Below are 16,342 nucleotides of genomic sequence, written 5' to 3' on the forward strand. Positions count from 1 at the left end.
GGGAAATTTTCCCAAATTGAACAAGGCCCACTGTACATTCAAATTATAATGTATTACTATACAAATAGCAATCCATTATTAGGTCATTACTTTGCAATATAAACTGCAGTATGCTGGGTATGCTCACAGTGGATGGACAGTAAAAGCCCCCCTCCTAAATTCCATGGCAGACCCCAGTTCTGAATCAAAGTGTTTATGATTAATGCAGAGTAAAACACATAAAATTATAGTAGAGGAGTACACATGTGGGCAGGTGCTTTACAGTGCATGGGGATGGAAGGTGCTTTACAGTGCATCAGAAGTGATATATCATATCCTTTTGTCATGTGGGGCTTATTTTTAGCCCAGAGACAGGTGATGGGTGTTTGTGTAATATGGGAATAGTAGATCTAAACAGCTGTGAACAGCATTGAACATGTGGACCATCCAAAAGAATTGTCTTAAGATTTTATGAGTTTCTGGGACCTTTGGGGAACTGGTAGGGAGCTTTTGCTGTTGCAAAACTGCTGTGCAAGGGCAATAAAGAGTCTGTGGGTCATACTTTCCCTACATTACAATCAATTTCAACACTGGGAGCATTAGCACAGCAATTTTTTGTAATTACTAATTATCATTGTGACAAAATACTTTGCAGAAAAAAGCAGGAACAGATAGAGCAAGGCCCATTGTCTGTCAGGTACTACTCCCCTATTTTTTCCAGTTGTGAAGACCATAGAAGATTGTTACATGCAGTTACACAGTAATGTTTAATTTAGCCCTTAGAAAGAAGTGTGTGTGTATGTGTGTGTGTGTGAAAGAGAGAGAGAAAGAGAGAGGGAGGGAGAAGGAGGCAAAGGGAGATTTGGCTTTCTTTGATGTTGTATAGTATAGTTATAGAGGCCAGCTCCTTACTCTAATGAGGCTATTACATATGTCTTAGGGTGCATCTACACTGTAGAAATAATATTGTTTGACACCACTTTAAGTGTTGTAGTTCTGTCCTATGCAATTCTGGGATCTGCAGCTTTACAAGACCTTTAGCCTTCTCAGACAACGGGTGTTGGTACCTCACAAAACTACAAATCCCAGGATTCTGAAGGATGGAGCCATAGCAGTTAAACTTGTGTCAAACTGCATTAACTCTACAGTGTAGATGCACCCATAGTAATAAGAGAAATATTATCCTAATGTATGAGGCAATAGAAACAGGAAAATAACTGCTTGACTTCATCAAAGTTTTACCACAACATTACAGACAATTATCTTCTTGTGTAGTTTTTCTATTGCCATCTCATTATCAGTGACACTTAGGAGATTATCACATGCGAAATCTGTGCTAGTCTGTAAAATTAGTCTGTGGAGAGATCATGTAGCACCTTTGAGGCTAACCAAAGAAAGACCATAGATTTCTATGTAGTTTGTATTGTATTGTATTGTATTGTATTGTATTGTATAAATGTCATTAAGCAATGTCATAAGGGTGAATGAATGGGAAGATGAGTGAAAGATAAAGGTTTAATCATATAGGAGTAGCACGGTATAATAATTTATAACAGATGTACAAGTATAGGGATATGATGTAAAGTAATCAGAATAGAAAAACTCAAGTTATGTAAAGAGGAAGATAAATAAAAGTAACATTCTGTTGACAAATATGTAAAGGACATTGTATGTGAAAAGGACAATAAGTATGAAAATGAATAAGGATAATTGGAAACTAACTAAAGAAAGAAGTTGACAGCATGAGCTTTCGTAGACTTAAGTCTACTTCCTCAGATGCATTCAGAAGGTTTTATACTAAGTACATACATACATACATACATACATACATACTAAACATCTTGCAAAGCAAGGGATAGGAACCTGTTGCTGCAGTGTGACTTACATCCAGGAAGGTTCCCACCCAGTTTACAGACCATCTTAAGTTCTTTTCTCTGATTAGTGATTAGAGATAAGAAGCTATTTAAAGTCTGGGAAGGTTTCACATTGAAACAAACTCTAGTTTACAAACTAGGAAGGCATTTCCTAGAAAAGCAGCTCTGTTTTGCACACTGGTAACTTTGAACATGGAAAAGAAGCTTTGGCTGGAATACTAACGTAATTTTGCTTGCTTAAAAAATTGCATTGGGGTAAATTCATAAAAAAATTATATTTCCTTCTATCTACTCTGGCCTGCTCTGTGTTCTCAACTCTGCCAGCTGATGAAATGCAGTGCCCCACATCTTTCAGAATGTGGCCCCTAAGGCAGAATGATTTGCCACTCTTGTTCTAAATCAATAGTCCAAATGGTCAGGGTTGCATTCATTAATATGATCTGGAGTGCTAGCTGTCAAACAAAAGTAATATGACATGTACCTCCAGCATTTTCAATTTAGATTATTTTATGTGATTATTTCAACATTGGAACCAAATGGGAAAATGTTGAGAAGGCTCTTGCGAAGGTCTCTTGGCCCCTCCTCCTGGGTGGGACTCCTTGATTTGATACTGATTCAATCCCCTTTTCTTTAACTTGGTAGGATGTTACTTTGAGGTTATTTTTTTCTGTAACACTGCAGAGAATTTCCTGTCTCACCCCAACCTTGGCAAGGAGTTGAACGGAGGGAAAGCCATGTGAAGAGGAGTATGGGAGACAGACATACTTTTAATTAAAAAGGTTTTATACAAAGTAAGAAATCTCCATAGTGAAAAAATGTGTGTTCACATAAAGGGCCAACTTCCCTTTGGGCACACTTGAGAGCTACAAGCTACAGACAAATTAGATCATTTCAGCCAAGCAAGAAAAATAATAAAAAGTCCCTGGTGCAGAAAAATAATAACAAAAAAGTCTCTGACATGATTAGCTAATACATTCTCCTATTCTACTAACATATCAGATGGGATTTGTAGTCTTTGATGTTCATGGGAGTAACTTGTTGTCCGAATGCTTTCTGCCCAGCCTTGGCCAGCTTCCCCAGTTGGGAGAATGGTCCCTTCCCCCAAGTATCCCTTTCTTAGAGTTTATTGTCTCTTACTCACTTGAGTTTTTTTTTTTTTTAATAAATTGTGCTGGGAAGGATCTCAATGGTTTGTGCTTTTGCGCAACTGGATAGCTCATCTGGCAAGTTCAGTCTTGTGCCCACTGTAATGCTGAACCCTATGAAAATGTAACTTAACTTCATCACATCATCTAACCCTTTGTTAACTGAGAAGAAAGCTACCAGTGCTGTCCAGATAATGGGATAAAACAGCTCGCATAGGAGAGATATTGATTAATAAACCTCTCAGTATTGGAAGTAACTCAACAAAATTATTGGTCTGTGCATCACTTCTCTGCTCTGAGTTGTTGTCAACTTTCCAAAATACATTTTTAAGCGAAATGTGCATAAAAGCAGAAGTGCTGCATAAGCAAATGTCTGTGTGTATGAGTGTGTGTGGGTGAGAGAGTTTGAACTTTTCAAAATAAATATATAATCCTTAGTGGTATAAAATCAACAAGATAGTCAAGAGATTTAAAAAGGAGCACATTCCAAAGAATTCATGGAAAATTAACTGAATGAGATGTTACAAAAGTGAACATTAAGATGGGAAAGTACGTGCTGTAGTACTTTCAAGTTGAGCAAGATATGGGGGAACTCTGTTAATATGTTCCAGTAATAGATTCAAGATGATGGGAAATATAGCCAAAAATATTCTTAGGAATACCAAATTTGGAACCATAGCCTTAGGATGACATCCTATTTTTCATTGTGATGAAATTCATGCCTGCCTTTTCAACTGCTTCCTAATCTCCTATTCCCAGACAATCCTACCCAAATTAAAATGCAGTATTTGGCTGCAGTATTGTTTCTTGTCTTCATTTTTGAGGATGGGGATGTATATTGATCGTTTCCAGTCTGTCAGCTATTGTTTTGTTTTCCATGTCTATTGACATATGTTAGTTAGTACTATAGTTGATTCTGTCAGGGACTTGACAGACTGCCCCAAAGGACCGGCAGGATGTCACCCCTTTCTTAGTCAGGTTGGGGGCACGGCAACCTCTTGATGTGGCCCCAATCCACCCTTTCGAGGGTGCAAAAAGGAGCCGCAAAAAGCAGCTCCTTCTTGCACCCTCGAAAGTGCGCCATAGCCCCAGTAGCACGGCTATATGGTGCTGCTTCAGGGCTGCGTCATATGGATGCAGCACCGAAGGGGTGCCATGATGCTGCACACCATGTGGGGTGGCATGCAGTGTCATGGTGCCCTAGGGGCAGAGTCAGGGTGTGTATCATCTGGACATGATGCCCTGACTCCGCCCCCCAGGTCAACCATTCAGGCCTGTACAGGTCTGTACAGGGCCTCAATCTGGATTGCAGCAGCTCAGTTGGAATATCATCTGTTCCTAGTGACTTGTTTTTCACTATTACTCTTATTGGAGCCCTGGTGGCGCAGTGGTTAAATGCCTGTACTGCAGCCATTCACTCAAAACCACAAGGTTGTGAGTTCAAGACCAGCAAAAGGGCCCAAGCTCGACTCAGGCTTGCATCCTTCTGAGGTCACTAAAATGAGTACCCAGACTGTTGGGGGCAAATTACCTTACTTGCTAATTAGCTTACTTGCTGTTCACTGCTATGATCTTTGGAATAGCGGTATATAAATAAAACAAATTATTAATTATTATTATTATTGCAGCTTCCACCTCAATTTTTAGAATTTGGGGTTTGTCTTCATATTATTTTTTATTCCCTGTGTCCTTAATTCTGACATCTCTTTTATATAGCTGTTCTGTGTATTGCAGCCATCAGTAATTCATATTTTATCATTATCTATACAATCAAAAGGTTTGACATAATATATAAAACACAGGCAGATTTTCTTTTAAAATGTTCTTTGGTGTGCTCCATTAGCCAACATACATTTGTGTTATGATCCCTAGTGCTTCTATCTTTCTTGAACCCAGCTTGGACATCTGGCATTCAGGGCTAGCCTGAAGAAAGAGAGCTCTCCCTCCGTGATAACTGTCATCCTTCGGCCTGTGAGGGAGTGAACAGACAGGCCCAGCTCCGCCAGGGTTAACCTGAAGAAGAAGAGCCCTCCATCCAGTCCATCTGCCTTGGTCCAGGCCTCAGAGTGAGAGAATAACCACTGGACCTCATCCCCTTTCCCCCCACCATTCCCTTCTTTTTTTGTATCATGTGTTTTAGATTGTAAGCCTGAAGGCAGGCAACCGTCCAATCAAAAATAATAATTGTAAGCTGCTCTGATAGCCATTAGGGTATCACTCTATTTCTGTCACCTTTTATTTCTCATCTGTCTTTTAGTGCTTTAAGAGTTTCCGGAATAGAACCACTATATAACCTGGCCTTTCCTGAAGAGAACCACTCAGCCAAAAAAAATGAATTCCCTTCCCATTACGTACTGTGTATCACTCATCTTATGGATTATTTTATTATTAATAGTTTATTTTAACTGATAAATTTTAATTGTAACATGTTTAATTCTTTTTTAGGAGGGATGGGGATATTATATGTACAATGTATTGTATAATGGAATTGTATATTGGAATGATTTTCTCTTTCTTTTTGGCTATATGTAGTGTCTTTTTGTATTCTTCTCTGGCAATGTTCCTGGTTCCCGTCCAGAGTTCTTCTGGCTCCCCAGTCAATTAGACTTAATTGTGCAAATCTAGCACTTGATTGCACAGCCTTCTGTGCAATCATGCTGCCTACATGATCACAGAGTAGTCTGACTACGCTGGCTCTTCTGCTGAGTAATGAAGATGAGCATCGCCCTCTATGGTCAGACACCACTTTGACAATCTTGTCAATGTGGAATACCTTTACCCCTAGTGCTTGATACATGCCACAGTCTTATAAGTATAAAAGTAACTAAACTGTGCTATTATATTGCAGAAGGAATGAAGTCATCCTTCATTATGTAACACACATAATGAGGTTATCCCTCATTATGTTATATGCATAATGCAATTTATTTATACTTTTTCTCAGTTGCAGGAGGAATTAGCTACACATAATTAGATTTTTGTAACTGGCTATATCCACCTTCTGTTGATATCAATCTCTTTGAGAAATAATAATAGTTTGCTTGGTTAGAGGGAATAAGAATGCATGGATGGAGTGGCAATTAGAGAACAATGTGGCAGAGAATACACTGTGGAGATTTTTAGACTGAAGGTCACCATGGGAGGAATATTCTGTTGTGTGCCTTCCAGTCATTCTTGACTTATGGCAACCCTAAGGCAAGCCTTTCATGGAATTTTCTTGACAAGATTTGTTCAGATGGAGTTTACTTTTGCCATGCTCTGAGGCAAAGAAAGTGTGACTTGCCCAGTGAGTTTCCATGGCTGAGTGGGAATTCTAACCCTGGTCCAACATTCAGATCATTACACCATATCGAGTTTATTAGTAAAAAGAGCAGAAATGAAGGCGTACACCCCCCCCCCCCGATGCATTCTGTGGTTGGAAATAGAAAGTGAGAAACAACATTTTTAACCTTCCTTCTTTAAAAATTTCTTAGTCCAAGCAAGCAACCATCCAGTCAATTTTAATGCAGAATGTTTGGGCCAATGAGTTAGTTCTAGCTTAGTTTTGTTTCCCAACTAACAACTGTATTTAATTCCCATAAAGTTATTTCTGGGCCTGAGCAAATCATGACATTCTGGCCCTGGTCCTCACCCTGGTTGGTCCCAAGGTAGGTGCAGGGATGGGTAGGTGTTTACACACCTGTCCCTGCACTAACCTGGGACCCACTATTAGTTCATACACCTTACCTTGCCGTGCCATTCCTCAAACTGAGAAGCCACCTGTCACTGCGTCTGATGCACAAACAGTGCATCTGGGTACACCCATGTGGCTAGGTGTCACTGTTCCACATCAGAAGCAGCAACTGGGGGCTTTTCAGTACCAGTAATGGCAAGCAAGGCATTTAAACAGCAGGGGTTTGTCAGTGAGTTTCCAGGAAACTCCATGGTAAACCAGGGGTCAAACTGATTTGGAGTAATGGCTGTTTACCCTGGGATCTGGCTGGATCCACTGGATCTGTGTCTGGTCTTCTAGGATTGGGCCTGATCTGTCCCCTGGGGTTTGGCCTGTGTTGTCTGAACTAAATGCCATGAGGCCAGGAGGAACATGGGCCAATGTGGACAACCCTTCTTTCAAATGAGTTTACTTAGTCAAAACATATGGTTGGAACTTAAAACTGAACAATTTTTTGACACAGGTTTAGAAAAGCTTTGTGTTCTGTGCTTCCAGCACTAAATAAAAGATTCTTGCTGGAATAAATATGAGAGGGATTAAGAACTTCATTATTTCATCCCAGGGAAACAAGTGGTAAATAACTCAGCAATAAATGATGAATCCCAGATATGTGTCTTCTAAGAAAGTTGGCCACCACCATTGAGGGCATCAAATAAATAGCTTACATTGGCATGCAGGTATATTTAGAGCTTATGAAATAGCAGCTTTGAAAGATTCTAGTCAGTGGAAGTTACAGCCTCTGGGCAAAGGTTTACTACTGATGTGAAATCTCGGAAAGGTGTGTCAAGAAAGTTCCCAGATCTCATTAACCATCTTTGAGTCAAATGACACATGGCACAGCTTGTAATTATCTGTATATACTCATATATCAGTCTAGAATTTTTAGTCAAAATTGATCAAAAAATATTGAGTCAACTGGTCAATGTAAATACTGGATTTTAACTCTCTCTTTTTTTTAAAGGAACCATTTTATGGTGGAAGGAGTATAATCTGTCCTATTTACTCACTCATCCAGCCAGCCTTTAATGTAAGCACAAACAATTATGCCTACTGGAATTTTGTAAGTTCTTTGGCACTGTTTTCATTTGCTTCATTCATTGGATCCTTTGTAACATTTGTCCAGATTTTACCCTCAATTTATCCATGGGTCACATCAAAAATTGATAATTTTGACCCCATAACCTGCCCTCTTCTATATGAGGTTAACTTATATTACAGTATATAAAGTAGTTTCAATTATCCCCATGTTTCCAAAAGTATATAGTGTAATAGTTAAAAAAAATTTGGGGGGGGGAGGGGGAACCATACACTAATAAAAAAAAATAAAGCAAAACAAAACCCTTAATGCTATAAAGTCTGTTTGGCTATGGTACAAAACTCCCAACTTCCTTTCATCTCAACACCTGTAAAACATCATGAAATGCAGCACAACCCATGTAATATTCCTCCTCTACCATTTGATAAAGCTACATCCCTGTAACTTTAGATGTAACATAAACATTACAGTTATATTTGAAAAAGAGCAAGAAGATTCCTCATTATGTATAGTGGATGTGTCCAGAGATGGATGACCACAGAAATCAAGTTTCTAGAAATCAACCCATATGAGAAACAACTTAGGGAGTGGGCTATGTTTAATGTGAAAATAGAAGACTGAGCAGTGACATGATAGACATCTTTAAATATCTGAAGGGATGCTATTTGGAAGGTGGAGTGAGCTTGTTTCATGCTGCTCCAAAGACTGCACTTACAGAGACTAGGGGTGCATCTACACTGTACAAATAATGTATTTTGACACCAGTTTAAGTGCTATAGTCCCATCCTATGGAATCCTGGGATTTGTAGTTTTTAAAAATAATTTTTATTATTAAAATGGTATATATAAAGACACAATTACAAACATTTATACATTTACGGACATGTATTTACGGACATGTTTGTTGATGTCAGAGGGTTCGTTCATCCTTGTACGAACCCTCTGACATCAACAAAAAACAAAACACATAAACTCCCTCAACTTTCATGTCCCCTGTTTCTCCTTTCTATAACTGTATCTTACCTCAGATAGTGCAAACATATAAAGTTTATTCCCCATAATTAATTATCATTAACTATAGTTATTCTTCATTCGTCTAGATAAAATAAATTCCCTTGTCTATTTTGGCACGTCATATAACTGATATATAATTAGTAATCATACAATATAATTGATGTAGTTTATACCTAGTCAGTTAATTCCTTAATCCTATCAATTCCCAACAGTAAGTCACACTGATGTTTTCCCTGAGGGCTTTCCTGATGTTCCTGGTGGCGCAGTGGTTAAAGGCCTGTACTGTAGCCATGCAATCACAAACCGCAAGGGCTCAAGCACAACTCAGGCTTGCATCCTTCCAAGGTTGCTAAAATGAGTACCCAGCTTGTTGGGGGCAATTAGCTTACACATTGTAGTAGATTTTTTTGTGGGTTTTTCAGTCATGTGGCCATGTTCTATAAGAGTTTATTCCTGATGTTTTGCCAGCATCTATGGCTGGCATCTTCAGAGAGTGCTTAAGTGCACTGATAAACAGTATAGAAATATACTTGCTATTGCTATTTTGCTCATAGTAGCTGTGGGAACCTGTTGTCTGCCTGGAAGTCCACATGAAGGAGGGAGTAGGTACTCATTTATTTTTTGGTAAGCCACTATTTTTCTGAAATTTTCCACTTCCATAATAATAATTATTATTATTTTGCCTATGAGGAGAAAGATACAAGCATGTTTCTTTTCACTATGGGATCCAAATATCTAACTTTATACCCTTCAAAATGAAGAAGAGGTGTTTATGCCTAATGCTTCATTAAGTCCACACACTGAGCAAACAAACAAAAAAAGCAAGTTGAGAGAGCGGGTGAGAGAGATGATTATTTTTATGTTCCTTTAAGTCAACTCCAACTAGAGTAACCATATCTTAGGGCTTTCCCGGCAAGATTTATTCAGAAGAAGTTTGCTATTGCCTTCCTCTTAACCTGGGAAAATATTACTTGCCCAAGATCACCCTGTGGGTTTCCATGGCTGAGCCAGGATGTGATTCCTGGTGTCCCAGATTTGTAGTCCAACACTCAAACTGCAGTTAAAAATAATAATAAAAGGAACAAAGATAAAGGGGGAAAGGATGAATACATAAGAAATAAGCAAAGGTGTATTCATTAATAGAAACTGACAATATTTCCAAAAATATTTTTTGTGGGTTTTTCGGGCTATGTGGCCATGTTCTAGACGTGTTTCTTCCTGACGTTTCGCCAGCATCTGTGGCTGGCATCTTCAGAGAAATATATTCCAAAAATATATTTTCTTGAAACTGATGTCTATAAAATATGCATTTGTGGATAGCTAAAGAATGGGTTCTATTGACCACTGAACAATGAATTGTGAATAGAATCCTTTTTGCAACAGTAAAAGTCTGCAGCATCTAGCAAAGTTCTCATTAATTTAAGTTCCACATGGCAGGAATGCAATTTTAAAAACTGTAGGCATCTGGAAACACCAAAGCTTTTTCTAATACAAAATTAATAAGTTGAAACACATCCAACCAAAAATGGGTAATCATTTAATACACCCCACCATCATATGCCACAAGGAAGCATTACATCGCCAACATTTAGTTGAAGTAGATAGCTTCTTTTATAAAAAGGCCTAACAGCATCCAATACAATTTTGCTATCCCAAATATATTTTACATCTACAGAGGTTTTAGATATTGAAGTTGGGCAGTTATTCATTGGTTAAATTGTGCCAAAAAATCTAATTGTTTATTCCACTCAAGCAAACAGTAAAGCCATAAAAGAATGACATTTTTTTATTTTTTGTTTTATTTATATACCGCTATTCCAAAGATCATAGCGGTGAACAGCAAGTAAGCTAATTAGCAAGTAAGCTAATTTGCCCCCAACAGTCTGGGTACTCATTTTAGCGACCTCGGAAGGATGCAAGCCTGAGTCGAGCTTGGGCCCTTTTGCTGGTCTTGAACTCGCAACCTTGTGGTTTCGAGTGAATGGCTGCAGTACAGGCATTTAACCACTGCGCCACCAGGGCACATGTGCCCTTCACCATGCATAAATTATAATGTGTGTATTTGCATAAAATAAAGCATACACGGATGCTTTAATTTAGATTTGTTTAGAATTGCTGAAGACTGAAAGTATGTATTTTGAGTACAATACTTTACAAAGAACACATGTGATATTGTATACGGGTAGACTTATAATACCTTGTGTCATTAATAGGATTTCTGAGTTCTTAAGAGCTGAAGTTTGACCTTACCACTTTGGGCACAAAATCTTCAAGATGACTACCAGCTCAATAGTCCCACTATGTATGACATCTACAACACATATGATGACCAAACACAGCTATCACCTCTGAAACCATGAATATAATATTCAGTATTGCCTACAGAGTGTTAACTGCAAATGTCTTCTGCCTTTACAACTGCAGACAGATTTTTTAATTCAAATAAAAAAGGCAAAAGAGAAAGACAAAAATAATTTTAAAAATCCACTACAGAATATCTTTTTTTCTCCTTAAACTCTGTAAACACAAATCTAAGGAATGGTAAGTTAATACTGATGTAAATGTCATTGATTCATCAGAGCTACAATAGTTAGAACTAGCAATTGGATTGTCTCAAAGTCAGTCTAGTTATTTTAAATGCATAGCATCTGGCTTTTAAGATTTGTTTGGCTTAACGCATAAATGTAATATATGTGTCTTGATCTATATCAGATCCACTATACATGGGTAAGTGAGTGTTGGCCAAGCCTGTTTTTTTTCCCCCCAAAGGGGGACTACATTTGTCCCTTCTTTATGTATGGGCTTAAAAGTGAGCATTTGTCATCATTTCACAATCTTCCTGATCACAGCTTTTTATGTATCTGAGGAAGTAGACTTTAGGGGCTCTACAGACTGCCCCAAAGGGGAAGTCTGTAGCTGCTCCTTTCCTGGCTGGATCAGGTCTGTGGCAGCCCCATGCCACTGCCCCAATCTGGCCATTGGAGAGTGCAAAGGGGAGCCAGAGAAAGTGGCTCCTTTTTGCACCCTCCAAAGGGTACCATAGCTGTGGCAGCATGGCTTTATGCCTCCCCTTTGGTGCTGCGCCATTTGGACACAGCACTGGAGGGGCACCATGATGGTGTGTGCTGTGTAGACTGGCACATGCCAAAATGGCACCCTGGAGGTGGGGATAGAGTGTCCAGCATGCAGACGCTGCACCCTAGCTCTGCCCAATGGCTGGCACAAAGTGACAGTCCGTACAGCCTCTTTAGTCTACCAAAGCTCATGCTGCCAACTTTTTTTTCTCTTCAGTTTGGGATTGAACAGACAGGCCAAAATAAAGCTGCTTCAGGCCACTTTGGAGGTATGCTGTTTAAATGCTGCATGCGTCCTAAGAGATCAGAAGCCGCGTCAAAGGCATACTCCAGTTTTAAAAACTGGAATGCAGCTTTGGTGCAGCTTTTGGCCTTTTAAGATGTGTGTGTCGTTTAAACAGCATACCTCCAAACTGACCCAAAGCAGCTTTATTTTGGCCTGTCTGTTCGGGCCGTAGGTCTCAAAGGTGCTACAGGATCTCTACATATAACCTTTTATGATTATCCGTCCAGACATGACTGGATCCATTGCTACACTGTGCCTCTTGGCTCCAAACCACTTAATTGAGACAGACGGATACTATGCTGAAAAAGAATCGAAATATCTACAGATATCAAGAGAGTTGGACCATTTGTTCCCTGGTGAATGTCGACCACTAAAGCTACCAAGGCCACCAAGCTATCAAGAGAATCCAAACTGAAATGGATTAAAAAACCATTATCTGCCCCCCCCTCCTCCCACGTCTTTCTAAAAAGACATGTTTTGGCCTGGAATTCCCAAGCATGCTTCACTATTAAAATCTAAGGGGCTTTACAGACCAGCACCTGTAGGTGGAGCCAAAGCACAGTATCTGCACGCTGGACGATGTGACTCCACCCCATCACGTCATGATGCTGTGCACTCTTCTAGACAGTGCACGTCATCATGGCATGACCTCCATGCTTCATCTAGATGATGCAACACTGAAAGGGCATCACAAAGCTGTGCTGCCACAGATATGATGCCCTTTGAAGAGTGCAAAAAGAGCCACTTTTAGAGGCTCCTTTTTGCACTTCCCAGGGGCTGGATTGGTGCCATGGCATGCGGTTGCTGTGGCACCAACCCAGCCAGAACAGGGGCAGCTGGATGCCACCCATCTGTACAGCCCTTGTATTCACTAGGCAGGCATTGGCTGCCCTAGCCGCACACTTCATATTTTGATGACAGGACATCTCTTTCAGCTTTTTTCCATAGGCAAAGTAAGTCCTTGGGAATGTACATGGCTTCCAAACCGTTTTTGCACTCTGCCTATCTTCTACACTATCTTGTTTCTGGGGGAAAAAGAAAAGGTTAAAATTCACCTTTTGATTGCAAGGAGGCCTTGCACAAGACATAAAAACCTGCTTTTTCAACAGGTATTGGGCTGTATATGTAGCCACCAGAGGGCCCTGGGAAGAGAAACATGACCAATATTAAAACTCATAGACTGGTTGAAGATGCTCAAATCCAATACAGATGCTGCACAGTATTGCTATAGTCTACCCTTTAATGTGCATTACAGTTCTACAATGGATATATCTAAGCATGTTTTAAAAGAAAACCAACATAATAGGGCCCATCAACATGCACTATAACAACCATTACCTTCAATGATGCCTTTGTCCGAGGTTCGGGCTTCTGTCTTGTAGGCGTATTTTTAATAAGCAGAGACTGATCTGTACGAGAATCATAATTCCCATGTTCTGAATCATCTGTATATGTGTCTTTCTCTCTTGCTATGTCTGAGAAGGGAAAAATATGAAAAACAGATGGACTCATTTGATATTACTATGGAGACATTCTAGCAAAGATACAAGAACAGCACACTTAATTATTTGCTTTTAATTTTGTTAGCACATGTTTCTATTGCCTTCCAGTAACCTATTTTAAAGCAAAATATAATATTTATCATCAGAAGCATTGTTATCTTTTTAAATTCTAGCAAGTTTGCATACATCTGTTCTATGGTACTAAAGTTATGTTGTTTTGGAGGTGGAAGTAAACCTATTGGCTGAAAAGTAGTTGCCCCGATTGCATATTGTAGAGGGGCAGGATATAATAATAATAATAATAATAATAATAATAATAATAATAATAAAGTAAATCTTATTTTTTCTTACATCAGGAATTGTCAGCCAGTAGTGTGTAGGCTGATTATTGCCCTCAAGTCTTTATTTCTGGTCCCCATGAGTGGCCCATCACTGACAAATAAGCATCATTTTATCTTTAAAGGAGTCATTTCCCTTTAAAACAAGAGGAAGCCATGAATCTTGTTTACAAACTGGGTTTCTTGACCACAGCTACTAATGGAATTGCAAAGCTTGAAATGGCATCTTCTGGACTGAAGCATAAGAAAACTGTCTTATGACCCAATCCAGCATTTGGCAGTTTTATTTAGAGATGGGTAAAATTATGCTGAGACTGCAATTTGATCTGGATTTAAACAGGTTACTGCTGCTACCAACCAAAAAACAAACTAGAACATAGCAATAAGCAGAATTTTTCACATTCAAAGAATGTTCAGTTTAAGAGGACCATTCATATGAAAAATACATACAGCAGATTTCATTTACAGTCAGCCCTCAATATCCACAGATTTCTTATCCACGGATTCAGCTATCCACAGTTTGAATACACACACACACACACACACACACACACTCCAAAAAGCAAACCTTGATTTTGCCATTTTATATAAGGGACACAATTTTACTATGCCATTGTATTTAGTGGGATTTGAGCATCCACAGATTTTGGTATCCATGAGGGGTCCTCAGCCAAACTCCAGCAGATGTCAAGGACCAACCATATAGAAAATGTTCAGACATATATACATATCTGCAGTCACATACAATCAATATTGCAAGTGGGAAGGGAGCACACATAACACTATAGTAGGGATGTAAAGAATAGTCATATTGGCCTTGATGTGAAAAGGTACCTTTATGCACTAAGACACCTTGCCAAGAAATTGATTAAATCCCCAAGATGTTTTTCATTCCCACACTTTTTTTCTGAAAAATTAAGAAGATATGGAAGTGATACACACACACACACACACACACACACAGAGAGAGAGAGAGCATGGCATAGTGGTTTGAGCACTAGATTATGACTCTGGAGACCAGGGTTCAAATCTGGTCTTGGCTATTGAAAACCCACTGGCTGACCTGAAAACCCACTGGCCAATCAAAGTTTCTCAGCATCAGAACATGGCAATGGTAAGCCCCCTCTGAAAAAACCTGCCAAGAAAATCCTGTGATATGTTTGCCTTAGGATCACCATAAGTGTAACAGGACTGGAAGGCACACAACAGCAACAACAACAACAACAACAACAACAACAACATATAAAGAAATGTACAAAAACTCTCTTGCCCAAAGGGCAAAACTTTTCAAATTATTTCTTCTTGCATGCAGGAATGAAACAAACAAAGATTCCCATTCTTACAATGTATTTAAATTCTTACATTAGCAAAAATTGTGGAATCAGAAAAACAAAGATCTGTGTCTTTAGGTTTTTTTTTTTTACAAGTTGTAGAAATCTGACAACCAGCAGAGAAACAGACCTGACAGACTTGCACATTCCTAGTTCTGTTCTTTGCATTCCTGTCTCTGCAAGATTACTGTCATAAAAGATAACGATCTACTTAAGAAACAGAATGCTCATCCTATTCAATAGTCAGAAATGAATGTTTTTCAGGTGTTCTGGACATAAACATAACCATATCCTTCTCCAGTACTTTCAGAAAAAGGGAGATTGTGCTTAGTTGTTGGTTTTGGGGTTTTTTCTCCTTCAGCCAAGCGAATTTGTGATCAACGCAGTTGATGCTTATAGATTATAAAAGAGGCAGACATTGACCAAAGGCAAGCATTTTTTTAAAAAATTCTACAAACACTTTCTAAAAGCATGATCAATATTTTTATTTCCTTTTATTGCAATGCTATGATTGCTAATGTTTACTATGATGTAGTTTTAAAAAAACTAGAAATCTGAACTACTACTTTTATGAAGAATTTACTACTAAAACATTAAAATGGTTATCAGAAAGTAGTACCATTTACAGCAAGCCCTTAGTCCAGTAATAACAGTGGAACAAACTAGATTCATTACTCCCCCAGTCCCATTATTAGATTTTGTAATCCACATTTCATGTAATTCTAATGTAGTGACAAAAATGACAGTTCCTCAGAGATCCGCAAAAGATTTTTAGTCAAGAATTTAAGCTGTATGCTCTCTTATTTAGGAATAAGCCAAGACTTACACCTGAGTATATATCTAAGGTTCATGTTGAGCTGAACATTCAGATTTTGATTTATTCTGCATTTTGACAATTTTATTGTTTGCTTGTTGTTCTGTGCCTTCAGATTGTCTCCAACCTATGATAACTTTATTATAGTGTTTTCATGGCAAGAGGTTTGCCATTGCCTTCTTTCTCTGGTTGAGAGAGTGTGACTTGCCTCAATTCACCCAGTGGGTTTCCATGGCT

At 38.8% G+C, this 16,342-nt stretch overlaps 1 protein-coding gene across 5 annotated transcripts in view; it reads right to left on the bottom strand.

Annotated features, from left to right (window-relative positions):
* ANO3 (anoctamin 3) overlaps window positions 1–16,342 on the bottom strand; it is a 259,393-nt gene that overhangs the window by 123,601 nt on the left and 119,450 nt on the right. For all 5 annotated transcript variants that reach the window (XM_089521335.1, XM_089521336.1, XM_089521337.1 and 2 more), the window contains one exon: window positions 13,459–13,595. In XM_089521335.1, the coding sequence (XP_089377461.1) occupies window positions 13,459–13,595 (137 nt within the window). The remainder of the gene's footprint in view (window positions 1–13,458; window positions 13,596–16,342) is intronic.

This window comes from Sceloporus occidentalis, unplaced genomic scaffold (genome assembly GCF_023333645.1).
Source record: "Sceloporus occidentalis isolate IW3139 unplaced genomic scaffold, rSceOcc1.0.p SCAF_4, whole genome shotgun sequence".
NCBI lineage: Eukaryota > Metazoa > Chordata > Lepidosauria > Squamata > Phrynosomatidae > Sceloporus > Sceloporus occidentalis.